General features: G+C 58.2%; 1 protein-coding gene across 1 annotated transcript; it reads right to left on the bottom strand.

Moving 5' to 3' along the window:
- Positions 1–794: 794 nt before the first annotated feature.
- Positions 795–7,423, bottom strand: BARHL1 (BarH like homeobox 1). Its single transcript, XM_032418237.1, has 3 exons — positions 6,958–7,423; positions 2,806–3,028; positions 795–1,089 (listed from the first exon to the last, which is right to left on the bottom strand). Exons 1-3 carry the CDS (start codon positions 7,421–7,423, stop codon positions 795–797), a joined length of 984 nt encoding a protein of 327 aa, XP_032274128.1.
- Positions 7,424–13,669: the final 6,246 nt, after the last annotated feature.

The following is a 13,669-nucleotide window of genomic DNA, read 5'->3' as shown; positions in this document are numbered from 1 at the left end:
ATATTTCCTTATTGAGGATGGAAGGAGGCCGAGTCCCAGAAGGGGAAAATGGATCTTAAGGAGGAGTGGGAAAGAAGGGCTGAGCGCGGAGAGGCGCGTGGTCATTTGTAAGAAGTTTATTTCGACATTTAAAAAAGAGAACCCGAGGGCCTGGCTGCCCCCGGATGGAGGCTGGAGGTGGGGGCTGGGGGTCGGGGTGGTGGGCAAGCCCCCTTGACCCCTTCCTGCCTCGCCTGGGAAGGAAGAGGGCACAGGCCACAGACTCATTGATTCACGGACACGGTCACGGGCTCATGGGTCACGAATAAATAACTTCATATACACTTTGCACACCTTATGTACAGCTCTGCCGCAGCCCGGGCGCTCGGAGGAGGGCTCCCCGCTCCCCTCCGCCTGTTGGGGTGCGGGGAGAGGGCTGGGTGTACACCTGGAGCACGGAGAGGGGGAGCGGGAACGAGTGCAGCGTCGGGGCCGCCCTCCACCTGCTCCCAAGGAGGTGCAGGGGGGCGCCTTGGGGAAGCTGGCGAGGGGTCGGGGGTCCTGTATGTACATCCTGCGGGTGGAAGTGGCTCCCTGATGGCGTGGCCGGGACGGAGCACGCCGAGGGGGGTTAGGGAGACTCAGTCCGGGTCCGGGCCTCAGTAGACTTGGCATAGGGCCCTTGGGGGGACGCTGGCTGGGACTCCAGGGAGGGCCGGCCAGGGGGCCCCGGGGAAGGGGCGTTGAAACCCCGCGCCCCCCGAAGGGCAGGCGGAAGGGGCCCACGCAGAGCCCCGGGGAGGCGAGCGGGCGCTTCACCGAGGCTGCGCGGCGCGCGGGAGGACGCCGGCCAGCGGGGGCAGCGGCGGGGGCGGCTCGCTGGCGCCCTGGAGTCCGTGGATGAGGATGCGGGGCACCAGAGGTCTCTGCAGGGCCGGCGGCGGCGCGCTGGGCCCGCGGTACAGATACAGTGCGGCGCCGGGATCCAGGTTGGAAACTAGGCTCTGCGGGTAGAAATAAGGCGACGGGAACATCCGCTGGAGCGCTGAGTAATTGCCTGCCTCCGCCAGCAGCTCCAACCCGACTGCCGTCTGTCGCTTCCATTTAGTCCTAGGGACCGAAATAAACACGTATGGCGGGGTCAGGGCTGTGGCGCGGAAAACCCCTGCCCCTCATGAGTGCTTGGCCCAGAGCGCCTTCAGGGAGGTCAAGAAAGATCACACGGGTTTGTTAATAAATAATGGGGTGCCAGGCACCATCCTCAGGTGTCACATGCATCGGCTCCTGTAATCTTCCACCGGCCTTTCGTGGCCGTTATCCCTATTTTACAGATCAGAAAACTAAGGCGTTGGCCAGTTTTGAAGATGGTCTCCAAAGAGGCAGAGCCCGGGCTCTAAGCCAGCTGTCTGACCCCAAAGATGGGGTTCTAACCTCACCACACTCTGCTCCGAGGATCGAGGATCGCAGGATACACTTGGAGCTGGGTGTTGGGGCTGCGCACGCCAGTCCTCGTATCTGCCCCCTGGGGGGACTTAGGAAGTCGACCCCCTGGGGGAGGATGGAGGGGACTGGGGGTGGGGGGTGGAAGAGGTTGGTCAGCTAGCGGTGGAAGGGGGCTCTGGGCAGCTGAACCGCCGCCCTGGCAGATGCAAACACCTCGAGGTGCCCCGTTCGGCGGAGCTTCTGTGGAAGCAGCGCGCAGGCCAGAGTCGGCAACTAGAGAGTATGAGTACCCGCTGCACACACCCTCTTCGCCACACCCGCTGTCCCCGGCACCCAGCTCCCAGGCCGGGGAGGAGCCCTGTGGCCTGTGGGGGCCCGAATTCGGAGACCACCAACCGAGTGTTGGCCTGGGGTTGGAGGAGGCAGGGAAGTCGAGGCCATGCTCGTTCGTGGCCTGAGCTTTAGCTGGAACTGCTGGGTGCACCTGGCCGGCGAGGCTGGGCCAGCCGGCCGCGGTCCCGCCAAGGCAGGCACGGCCACACCAACCGTGTTTCCCTCCCTGAATTATTCATCATCATCATAATTGTGTAATTACTGTAACGGGCCTTAATTATTGATGCCCGGAGCAGTAATCGGTATTTATTATTAATGGGGAGACGTGTTCTGAGGCTTGTTTATGGAACGCACAATTCCAGCCTCCACTGAGTGTGAGTGTGATTGTGGGTGTGTGTGACTGTGTGAACTGTGTCAGTGTGTGTGTGTGTGTGAGCGATTTCGTCCTGGGACGGTGCTGGGGAGGGAGATTAGGAAGCACCAGGTTCTAGACCAGGGCCTGCCAGTTTCCAGAGCACCCTGTCCCCAGGGAGCCAGAGCTGGGTCTGTTCCTTCCTCCGGTTTCAGGACTGTAAAGGCTGAGGTGGCCAGAAGAGCCCCTGGAGAGCTCAAACAGCCCCCCCAACATACACATCAGATGCTGCGCCCTTGTTCCTCCCCCCTCCAAGACATTCTGGATACTGAGGCCACCACCCTTCCCCTGGCCTGGCATCCTGCCCTCCTGCTGGGAGAGCTCAGCGGCCCCAAGAGGGGCTAAGGCTGGTCCCGGTGGGGAGGGTAGGACCCTGGCTGGGGTAGGGGCAGGCCCATGTGTCTGTCCTCCTGTCCTGGAGGGGGATGACAGGGCACTGGAGACCGAGTCCAGTCCTGTCGCTGTCCCTCACTGTGGACTTCCGGCAAGGCCTTCTCCCCGCGAGGCCTGAGTTTTCTTTTACAGAATAGGGAAATTGCAGGGGCACCAGGCGGTGCACTGGTGGGTCCCACGGAAGGGCAGTTAGGAAAGAAGGGGGACCCTCTACGCCCCCACCCCACCCCGCAGCCAGGCCTCACCTCCGGTTCTGGTACCAGGTCTTAACCTGCGTGTCGGTGAGGTTGAGCGAAGCGGCGAGCTCCATGCGGTCCTGCACGCTCAGGTACTTCTGCCGCTCGAAGCTGCGCTCCAGCTGCGCCAGCTGATGGTCAGTGAAGGCCGTGCGCGCCTTGCGGGGCTTCTTCAGGCGCACTGGGGGGCTGTCCCGGGAGCTGGAGATCTCGCGGTCGCCCTCCTCCTTCACTGCGGAGACACAGCGGTGCGTCAGGGCCCGGCCGCGCCGCCTGCCTGCCGGCGCCCTCCTGCCCCAGCCGCCCGCTGGCCCGCCCCGTTCGTGTAAACGCGGCTCCTGACAGCGGTGGCCCCGCCGCACTCAGGCGCGTGGGGCCGCGGCAAAGCGGCTCAAAGGCGGGACCTCCCGGCCCCCCAGCGCAGGGCGTGAGCCCTGACGGAGGAGGAGGAGGATTGACACCTCCGGGGACAAATGATCCAAAGCGAGAGAACCCGACCCGCTCGCTCTCCGCCGCGCTCCCTGGAGGGATCAACGGAGTAACCGTGCCGGAGCCGAGCGACCGGGTGGAGCCGCTGGGGGAGGGGAGGGGCCCGTGGGTTCCAGCGGGTGGGCTGCGTAGGTGCGCGCTTCCGTGGTGCGGGTCTGCGCTCGGAATCCGCAGCCCGATTTTCCGGCCGCGTGCGGACCCTGAAGGGAGGAAGCTGAGGGCCGGCATGTGGGGAGAAAAACCCGCGTGGAGAAACAAAAACCTGTTCACCCCGCAGCGAATCATTGTCCTGAGAAACCAATAACTGGCCGCGTGAGATGCGACGCGGGAGTGCTCGCCTCCGCCGTCCCTAAGCTACCTACAGACCGGGGTGCGGAGGGCGGCGCGGGCCGGGAGCGCGAAGCTCTTGGAAGAACAAGGGAGGCGTTTGCCCCTCGGATGCGCGCATCGCCGTGGTCCGTGTTTCCTTGTCAATACGACGCTCCCGGTCGTGTGTTTGCGCCCCACGATCGGGACACCCCGGCAGGGGCCCCGCTCTTAAGGCCCAAGAATGGCGCGGGGGGGGGGCGTTTCTTTCTTCCCCCAGGCACCTTCGTTCGGGGTCGACTGCACGGAAAACGCACACTTGATAGAACAAGCTCAGCGATCTCCCTCCTTCTCTCCCTAAAGTGATGATACAACCCAAAAGACCATGTCCCCAAAATTGGCTGCGCGAGCTGGGGCTTCCCCTCTCTTTTTCTCTATTTCCCTTTATGGTGAGTTTCATTGTGCGGGGCGTTTGCAGTGACAGGGTTCAGCTGAATGCAAGTTGATTTCTCTCTGTAGGAAACAATAATCCGGTTAATTGAGCCACTAGGGAGCAAGACTTTTCAACCGGAAAAGGCAGAGGTTCTCGTCCGGGAGGGCTCCGGCACCGGGTGCGCGGAGGCAGACGAGCAGGGAAGCCTCGCTGGATGCCTCCCTCCTGTCTCCACCAGGCTGGTGCGCCAGGCTCTCCCTGCCCTCCCTGAGCTGGGGCCACGCTGAGGTATGGCCACCTCAGGAGGTGTGTTAGGATGGGCGAAATCTGAGTTCTGTCTGTGCCGGAAGGTGAAGTTGAAACGAGTGTGGGGAAACAATTACTCAAACCTCAAACTTGATATTGTGGAAACCTTACTCTTTGATGGAGCTGCTGGGACTGACTGTGGAAACCCCCAGCTTCTTAGGGCTGAGGTGGGGGATTGAGTTTGTGGTGTCAGGAAGAATACTCGGGCGTTTCTCTAATCCCTCTTTGCCACAGGCTGGATGTGCACTGGGTGCCGCTCAGCCTCAGCCTCCGGGACAGTCTCAGCCCAGTGGGGCCTCGGACTCTGGTCTGGAGGCCACATCTCGATGCTCCAGAGTTCCAGGCCCACCGACCCAGCCTGCTCCGAGCAAAGTGCTGGCTCGATTTCTCCACGGACATTGGCCCTAGCAAGCAGGACCTAGCGGCGGACCGCCTGACTTCAAAGCCTGGTTTCAGTTTCTTTCAGTGTGATGCTTGAGGAGCCTCTGATGCCAAAGACTCGGGATGGGGCTGACCTTCCCTCTGTACCCGCCTTGGAAGAAATTGTTCTTAGCATGGGAGGTGGATGGGGAGTTGAATTGCTCAGATGCCCACCCCGGCTGGCTGGCTGGCTCGCTCGGTGTGTTTCTGTCTCCACAAGGCTTCCTAATTGGGGCCCTGAAAAACTCGCCTGCACGTTGGAGAAACGCTCCAGACATTGTCTCAGCGGTGGCTGTTCCCGTTTTTTCTTCTACCCTGGAGCTTTGTAAGTGCAAAGGCAGCTGTGCCTAGGGGCGGGGGGGTGGGGGGTGGGGGAGAACTTCACCCCCCTCTGCTCCAAACCTATTTAAGTGATATGTGGACAGCCGGCCCTCATCACCTCCCTGATCAGATATCATCAGGGACAGGAGAGGAAAATTGATATTCCAATTATCATAAACGAAATCTCGCCTCAAAATCCCACCTACGGGCAAAGAAATAAAAGGAGACAAGAGCCAAACTCTCTTTCACTTCCACTGGCACCAGCCGTTGGCATGCCGTGTTGGGGATTCTCACCCCTTACTCTAACCATAAAGCTGGGGTTTTGTTGAGGATTATTAATAATAAACCACTATGTTATAAATATATATTTGCATTGCCTACCCCGCTCCCCCAGCACCTGTCTTTCTCCAGGGCAAGTTTTCTTTGCCTCTCTAAACAGGCCCCAGGGGGAGGGGCAAGGGTCGCTGGCCCACATGCCTCTGGACCTCCTTCTTGGCTTCTCTAGCCCAACTGGCCCTTTCTCTAGGCACAGCTGGCCCAGCGAGGCCGAAGGAGACTCTCCGCAGTTTGTGTGGGGAAGTGGAGGGCAGCGCGATGTGGAGTGGGGCCCCAAAGGGGTTTCGGTTTGTGGTCAGGGCCTGTCCACAAATGAATTGTTGGTTGGGAGGAGAGTGTTAAAGTGAGCTTCCCTAAATTCTTGTGAGGACTTAGTACAAATAGGGTGGAGCAGGTGCAGGGCTCCCAAGACAATAAAGAGGTTGCCTTTATTAGGGAGGTTTTGTGTCATGAAAAGCATTCCCGGAATTAATTGTAATTCTGAAAGAGCTCTGAGCAGCCTCTGCCAGCCCCTAGTTTTCTGCTGGATGGGGGACACAGGGCTCTACTCCCTTGACACCGAAAGACTCCTTCCCCTCCTGCCTCCTGACTTCTTCCTAGCAAGAATTTTGCGCCTCTGGCCTCACCAAAGAGCTAAAGTGGCTAGGGGTGAGAAAGAAAATTAGGGACTCTTTCCTTCTTTCCTTTCCCCCTTTCCTCTTAATCCCAATCTCAGCTTCCTGGTCAAAACCAATGTAAAAGGAAAAACAACAACAAAAAGACTCACAGAGGTGGAAAGGCAAATGAAGGGGCAGCAACTCCAATACTGGGGAAACGGGGCTGGTCACTCGCGAGTCTCTGGGTCCCACACACTACACAACCTGAAGTTGGCTGCTCGATGCACTTGAAATCAAATTCAGTGAGAACCGTGGGGTGGGTGCAGGGTCCTCCCCTCTCGACCAGACTTCTGAACCTGCTCCCAGTCAGCTGCCCCCAGTTGCTCTTTCTACTTTGAAGTGAGCCTTTCTTTTGCATGATTCCCAGGGCCCAGATCACACTGGGCCCAACGGGAGGGAAAGCTCAGTTCCTCTTCCTGCCTGGAAGTTCAGATTAAAGGGGAAAATTCTGACTGTTCTTAAGGCTCCATCTGAAATATCCTGCTAGGTTTTCACTCTTACAAAAGGGCGTTCAAGCAGAACCCTTTGGATCTTGCATTGCTTCTGCAAGATTTTTTCCCAGAGAACCACTAGCCCAATAGGAACCTGCTCCTGCCCACCAGTGCTGCTGGGAAAGTGGTCCCAGGTGAAGTTTAGAAAGTTCGCTTTGTGCATTTTGGGGAATCTCTCCTCGGGCACACAGTGTCCGTCTTCCACTTTCTCTGCTGGGCTCTGCTGCTCAAAGGCATAGCCATGGGGCCAGCTGAAAGGTTCAGACAAGACCAAAAGGTTCAGCCTGGGCCCCTAGGGAACTCCAAGTGAACACGTACATGTCCCTGTATGCTTTTAGAAATATAGCAGTTCTTAGAAATGTAGCATGCCCCCTCCCCAAGTTTTCTCCCCCTGTTTTCTTACCTTTATACTCAGAGTCCGACGAGGTGTTACTGCCACTTTTGTCCAGCTTGTCTCTAAAGTCCTCCCCAGCCTTGGCCACAAGACGGCCCCCAGGCTCAGGGGCGGCCGGCTGCCCGCTGCTAGAGTAGGGTGCACAGGCCGCTAATGGTTTGCAGTCGGCAAGGATGTCCCTGATCAGAAAGGAGGAGGTCACGGTGCGCGACTGGGCTGGGGCTGAGAGCTGCCCAGGCTGCAGGTGGGAGTCCAAACCTGGGCCTGATGCCCCGCCAGGCCTCGGGGTGCCCGTCTCCAGACAGTCCCTTCCTGGTGAGGCTGGTGAAGAGCAGTCGCTGCTGCTCTCCGAGCGCGGACTCAGCTCCAGGGGTGAGCGGCAGTCCCCAAGCAAGGGGTCCCCCTTGGGAAGGGCGGGGCTGCCCGCGCGGTGGGAGAGAATGGAGTCGATCCCAAAGCCATTGGAGCCTTCCATAGCCAAGCTGCGACCTGTCCTCCCCAAAAGCTCCCCACCCACCCCCAACCCCAGCCGCCGCTGCCCCTGCCCCTAGCTGCGGGCTGGCATGGGGAAGGCGGGCAGGGAGCCTGCGGGCACCTTGGACGGAGTTCAGCCTTGGGGGAGCCGGGGAGCTCTGGGCCAACCTCCTCTGCGCATTAGATCCAAAAGGGCTCAGCGCGTCTTCTGCAGCATCGCGCCGAGCTGCCGAGCCGAGGGGGGGTGGTGGGAGTGTCAGGGAGGAATGGGAGGGAGGGTGCGCCAAGTTGGGGAGAGCAAAGGGGGAGATGGACGGCCTGAGCGCCCCTTTGGCACAGAAGAGATGCGAGGTTGTTGGAATCTAAATAAAGAACGGCTTAAAAAAAAAAAACCGAAACCGCACGCCTCCTCCAGGCTAGCAGTGGCCGAGGGCAGCGGGGTCAGAACCGCGGACAGCAGCGGGCCGGAGCGGCGCTACCAGCCGGCGGAACGGAGCGCACCTGGCGGCGTCAGCACCGCGGATAGCGGCGGCGGCGGCGGCGGCCCGCGGCGCATGACGCTCCACCTGGCCAGGGAGGTCCTGTCGCCACGCTCTCACCGCTCCGGGGGCCCGTCAGCACCGAGGACAGCGCCTCCGGCTCCGCGGTTGCAGCTCTCAGCGCGTCCTCCGCGCGCGCCTTCGCCTCCCCCCCTTCCTTTAAAAAATGAACTTGTGTCACTTTTACTTTGGGGCTGGGTTTTTTTTGTTTCTTTTTTTTTTTCGTTGTGTTGTGTGTGTTTTTTTTAAAGGGGACTCGCCCACGTGTCCCCGGAGTGATGACGCTGATTGGCTCCGGCCGATTTTGGGGGTGATGTCACGGCTCCGCAAGCCGCTGCCCGATTCCCTTTCAGTTTGATTAAAAGAGACACTGAATTAATTACAGCACAGACCCAACTGTTTACCGGCGATTTCCACACGGTTTGCTTTCATTAGGCCAGTGATGAGGCTCCTAATGAGGGTGATTAGCCGAGGGGGGCACGGGCTAGCGGGGAGGGGTCCGGAGCCGACTGCCGCTGCCGGTGGGTTGGGGTGGGAGGTTTTTAAAGTTTCCCCTAACCTCTTCCACAGTTATTCGAATTATTCGTCCGCGGGGCTGTCAGAAAGGCTTTCCCCACCTCCCCCCGCCCCCCACCTCTACCGCATTTTTCTTCCTCCAGCGAGAGAAAGGGACTCAACCCAGCAGAGAAAGAAGTGTGTGTGTCTGTGAAGAAGCCCTGACCTGGTGTGGGGAAGAGATGTTAGTTTAAGCGACATTGTTTTGGGGCGTTTTCGTTGGGCTTTAGATGTTTCCCGCCTAGGACATTTGCAGCCCTCTCTCTACCCTCTTTGGACCCTGCGGGCCTGGCAGGAGTTTGGGAAAGCCTGGTGTCGGCCCTGAAACGGGGCCAGAACGATGGCTTCATTGTGGGGCGAGGGTGGAGAAGGTGGGAAGATCGCGTCTGGGACATTGAGGACCCCAGGAAATCTGTGTGGCCCCAAGGAGGCAGCGCACAGGACAAAGAAGGCGGGGACCCCTATCCAGCCGATAGCCCGTCCTGTGGCACCGGGTGTCTTTGTACCTCCAAACAGGGACGCGAAAGAGCTTCCGTGTGCAAGTATAGACGTCTGCGAACAGCCTGCTTGGCTTTTTACTCCGAGAGGAGCCGGAGCTCGCCCGGGAATGTATTTTCGAGGCAGCGCTGGAAACACGGTCTTTTCATTGTAAATAATGCGCCCCCTCGCCCTCCCCACTCCCCGAACCACGATGCTCTAGTTCGGTGCCTTTCAGGGGTTGGCCTCCAGTGTTGGGGCGCAGAGCGGCTTGCAAATCTGAAGCGCGTCCCGGGCTGGGATCCTCCTGGCGGGGCCCCGGGGATCGCGACCCGGGCCGGTGGTCAAGGGCAGAGAGAGCCGAGCCGGCGTGCCTGCAGGCCGGCCCGCCAGCCTGAGGCGCCCTTCGCCAGCTCCACGCCAGGAGCCCAGGCCTTCCCAGGTGGGCCTGCGTGCTGCCGTCCCCTTCCCCACGGGCCCCCAGAAAACTACTCGGACCTCGTGTCGGGCTTAGCATCCGAGACCGCTGCGGAACTATGAGGCCCCCACATCCCCCCAAACCCGAGACTCGGCCCATGGAAGCCCCGCGTGGCCCGGCGAGCAGAAACTTTCTTCTTCCTCCGGCGAGGTTGGCGGTGGCCTCACGCCTGGCTCCCTGCGCTCTCCCCCTGCGCCCGCCGGCAGATTGGAAGCGGCCTCGCCGCCGGCCGGGCTGGGAGCGAGGACGGGCGGCTCCCCGGGGACCGTGGGCCCCGCTCGGCTGCAAGCTGTCGGGGAGGCGGGAGGGCGGGCGCCGAGGGGCCAAGAGCAGACAGGCCCCCGCCCCGGCGCGGCCGCGCGGTTGCAGTGGGCACCTCCCGCAGCGGACCGGCCAGCGGGTCGTTAAATTTTCGTTAGGTGGATGGGGAGGGGGACATAAATCACAAGGGCCGCAGGCTGCCCTGGCCCTTCTCGGCCAGCCCCCAGCTTGGGCCTGGTTCCTCCTTCCCTGGGCACCTCTGGAGGCTTTTTCTACTCTCTCCACTCTGTCGCCCCACCCCTGCTCCTTCTGGCCTGGTGCTGCATCCCTGGAGAACCCCATCTCCACTGGAGCACCCAAGGTCCCAACTCAGTCAACAAGATCCCCCATCCTGGGCCTCTTAGCAGTCGTGATGCCCCCAGGGCCAGGATCCATGGACCCCGCGAGGTCATGAGAAAGTCATTGTCGGCTCTTGCCCACAGGTGGGCCTTGAGCAGCCCCTTTTCTGGCCTCCTGGTCTTAGGCTGGGGTTTGGATCCTGGACCTAGCGAAAGCGAAAGCGAAGCCTCCGCCAGCGCTGAGCCCTGAGCCAGGGGGTCAGAGCTGCAGCAGGTGCGTGGAGTGTGTGTGTAAGAGCGACGAACATTCTACAGTTGAAAAGAACAGCATGAACCCCAACTTCCCGCAGCCCTGACTGGCTTCTTAGCATTCCTTAGAGCCCAAGAATATTTAACAAGTTGTTAGCGTACTATCATTAGTATTGAATGACCATGGTCTATTCTAATATAGAACATGTTATGCAATTTCATTTGGAAATTTCTCTGAGATTCAGTGTCTCGTTAACCTCGTTTTATTCCTATTCGGGTGTTTCCGGCTCTGCCACCAGGCCTCCTCCTTTCTCTTTTCTCCATTACCTGGCTGCTTCTTGCATCTCAGCCTGTCCACAGCCTGAGAGATATGTGTGTGTGCTCACCTGGGCTCTTGTTTAGCCAGGAAGGCGCCCAAGAATTGGCATTTGACTAGGCATCCAGGGGTTCCTGGTTGGGTGATCCGCCCAACCCTTTGAGAAAGGAGACTGGTCGGTCCCGGAAGGATATAAGGGCTTTGAGGTCCAGCAAAGCTGGGTGTGGACCATAGCAAGTGACTTAACCTCTGAGAGCTCCGTTTACATAGCAGGAGGCAGACCTCTCTCCCCACTTCCCAAGGAGGAAGTGGGCCTGGTGGAGGGGCTTGGGGGCCTCAAGGGAAGCAAAGTGAATGAGTGTCAGGCTCCCAGGACTACTCAGTCTTAACCAAGGGCTGGAACTGCCACTCCAGCGCCCACGCTCCCTCTTCTGGACTCCAGACCCTTTTCCCCAGCCTCCCACTTCCTCTTGGAACTTCTAGCTGCAAATTCCTGTCCCTAGGCCTCCCCAGCCCTTTGAGGCTGCTTTTTAAAAACCCTTCAGCCTCTCCATGGACCCAGAGACCTAGAAGGTACCAAACCTCTCACCCACAGGCAAGGAGACGTGCCAGAGAAGGAGCTGTTGCTCATCTCCAGGGCAGGAAGGGCAGCTGCATGGACAAGTCTTCAGAAGACCTGGGCTCTGGCCCTGACCTTACTCTGGACAGACCATGTCTCTGGCCTGGACCTCAGCTCTCCTTTAGGTACAAAGATGTTAAGCTTCAGAGGTTTGTAGTGAGGGCTGTGGGTGGCAGAGGCCCATGGAGGCCGATGGAGATGCTGATGAGGGAGAACCCACGTCCTCCTGCTCCATCTGAGGCTCTTGGTTCGGGTCTGGCTTTGGGTCAGGAATGGGCCTGGGAGTGTCTGGGCCTCTGGCTGGGCCATGGTTCTCACCAGCTTCCTTCTTCCCAGCCTCGCCTCCTTCTCCACTGAATGCCACCAGGCCCCAAGCATGGAGGAGGGGCTGTTCTGGCTTGTTTTGTTCGCCTGGCTCAGCAAGCAGAGCCACACAGGGGAGATGTGCTCAAAGCTTTCTGAGAATGATCCTCAGGTCTTCTCTGCTCACAAAGAATTGTAACTTGAATGCCATTCAAGGTTCTGAGTAACTGGGACCAGGGGCAGTACAGTGTGGCCAGGGTGGATGGTTGAGCATGTGGACTGCAGAACTGACTAGACCTGAAGAAGCAGAATCCTGGCTCTGGAGTCCAAGCTGGGACTAAGGGGAGGCCGGTGAGGTGAGTCACAGACATCTTTACTGAAACTATTGCTATTTTGCCCCATCAGGGATTTTAAAATTTTGATTAAAAAAATATTGCATTAAAGTATTGTTTGTCTTGGTTACCGAGTTTGGGGGCAGTCCTGGAAATGTTGTGCCTTACCTGCCTCACCATAGTCCCAGCCCTGCTCTGTGACCTTGAGCAAACACGTTCTGAGCCGTGGCTTTTTTAGCTATAAGATGAGGATGATGTTGCCCACTCTACGTGGTCGTTGTGAGCACTCTGCACCGGGCTCAGATGCTGGAGAGGAGTGATTATTTTATTTTTTTTTTTTTTTTAAAGATTTTATTAAAGAATTTATTTATTTATTTGAGAGAGAGAATGAGACAGAGAGAGAGAACATGAGAGGGGGGAGGATCAGAGGGTGAAGCAGACTCCCTGCTGAGCAGGGAGTCCGATGCGGGACTCGATCCAGGGACTCCAGGATCATGACCTGAGCCGAAGGCAGTCGCTTAACCAACTGAGCCACCCAGGCGCCCCGAGAGGAGTGATTATTTAATTCATGGTACAGCTACCACTAACAACAACCAAAGCTTTTTCTCTGGCCAGTTATCTTGTCTCACCAGCCCCCGCTGCAGAGGTCAGCTCCCCCCTTGGCCCAGGGCCTTCCAACTAAAACCTGTTTTTAATGTGGAGTGGGCAGGGGACTTGGATGATATAGGCCAGGCCTGGATGCTAATATCTCTCTGCTCTGCAAACAGATGGGTTGGACAAGGATTTGGACACTTTGTGGGCCTCAAGGTCATGCTGTTCTCAACCGTTTGTGTTGGTTTAGCTCAAAACCCCATGGAGCTCCTGAAACCAGAAAGAGAACATACTCTTTATTTTCCTCCCCTCCTTTCCACCCTCTTCCCTCCCCCCTTCCTTCCCTCCCTCCCTTCCTTCCTCCCCTTTTTCCTTGCTGAGCATGCACTCTGGCCTGTGCACCGTGCTAGATGCTGGTGATGCCATGGGGATTATGACAGAAAGGACCCGCCTCACGAATCCAAGGACAGTGGTGCCCATTCATCTAAACTCCATTTTGTAGATAATTTCTCATTTGTGGATTCAAGTTTAAAGTGTACCTGCATTCAGTTCTGGGAAGCTGTGTAAAAAGCCAACCTAATTTTTATTTTTCTCATTTAATGATGATTTCCAGCATCAAAGCATTTCCCAAGTAAAAAGAAATGCAGCAAAAAGACTGTTTGGGTCCAAAAAGCCAAACGCAAGGGAAGATACTTGATTGGAAACAGACCTGTCTGGCTTCCCTGAGGCCCACCTGGGCATCTGAGCCTCTGGGCCGCTTGCTGCCATGGAGATGCGCCTTCTCTAGCCCCCTAAATCTGTGATTTCTGAGCCATCACTGCTTGAGGCCCTGGGATAGGTGAACCAAAAAACCAAACCATCTCTATCTGGATCCCAAGCCCAGCCCCGGGGACTGGATTTAGAATCTGCGGCCTACCAACAGGCTTCCTCTTCAGACTTCTAGCAACGCCCTGCCAGGCAGAAGCAGAAATCTCCATTGACTCCCTGCTACCGACCCTGATAAAAATCCTGCATGACAGACTCCAGAGTCCTGTCTCTGTTCTTCTGGCCTAGAAAACAATTATCTGGTTATGTCAGTGGGAGAGACAGAGAAAAAGAGGCAGAGACGCAGAGAGGGATGGGGAGAGGAAGAGAGAGAGGGAAGGAGAGGAGAGGAGAGGAGAGGAGAGGAGAGGAGAGGAGAGGAGAG

Source organism: Phoca vitulina, unplaced genomic scaffold (assembly GCF_004348235.1).
Source record: "Phoca vitulina isolate PV1807 unplaced genomic scaffold, GSC_HSeal_1.0 scaffold21, whole genome shotgun sequence".
NCBI lineage: Eukaryota > Metazoa > Chordata > Mammalia > Carnivora > Phocidae > Phoca > Phoca vitulina.
Note: the sequence above shows the minus strand (reverse complement) of the source record. Positions and strands in the feature narration are given on the sequence as shown.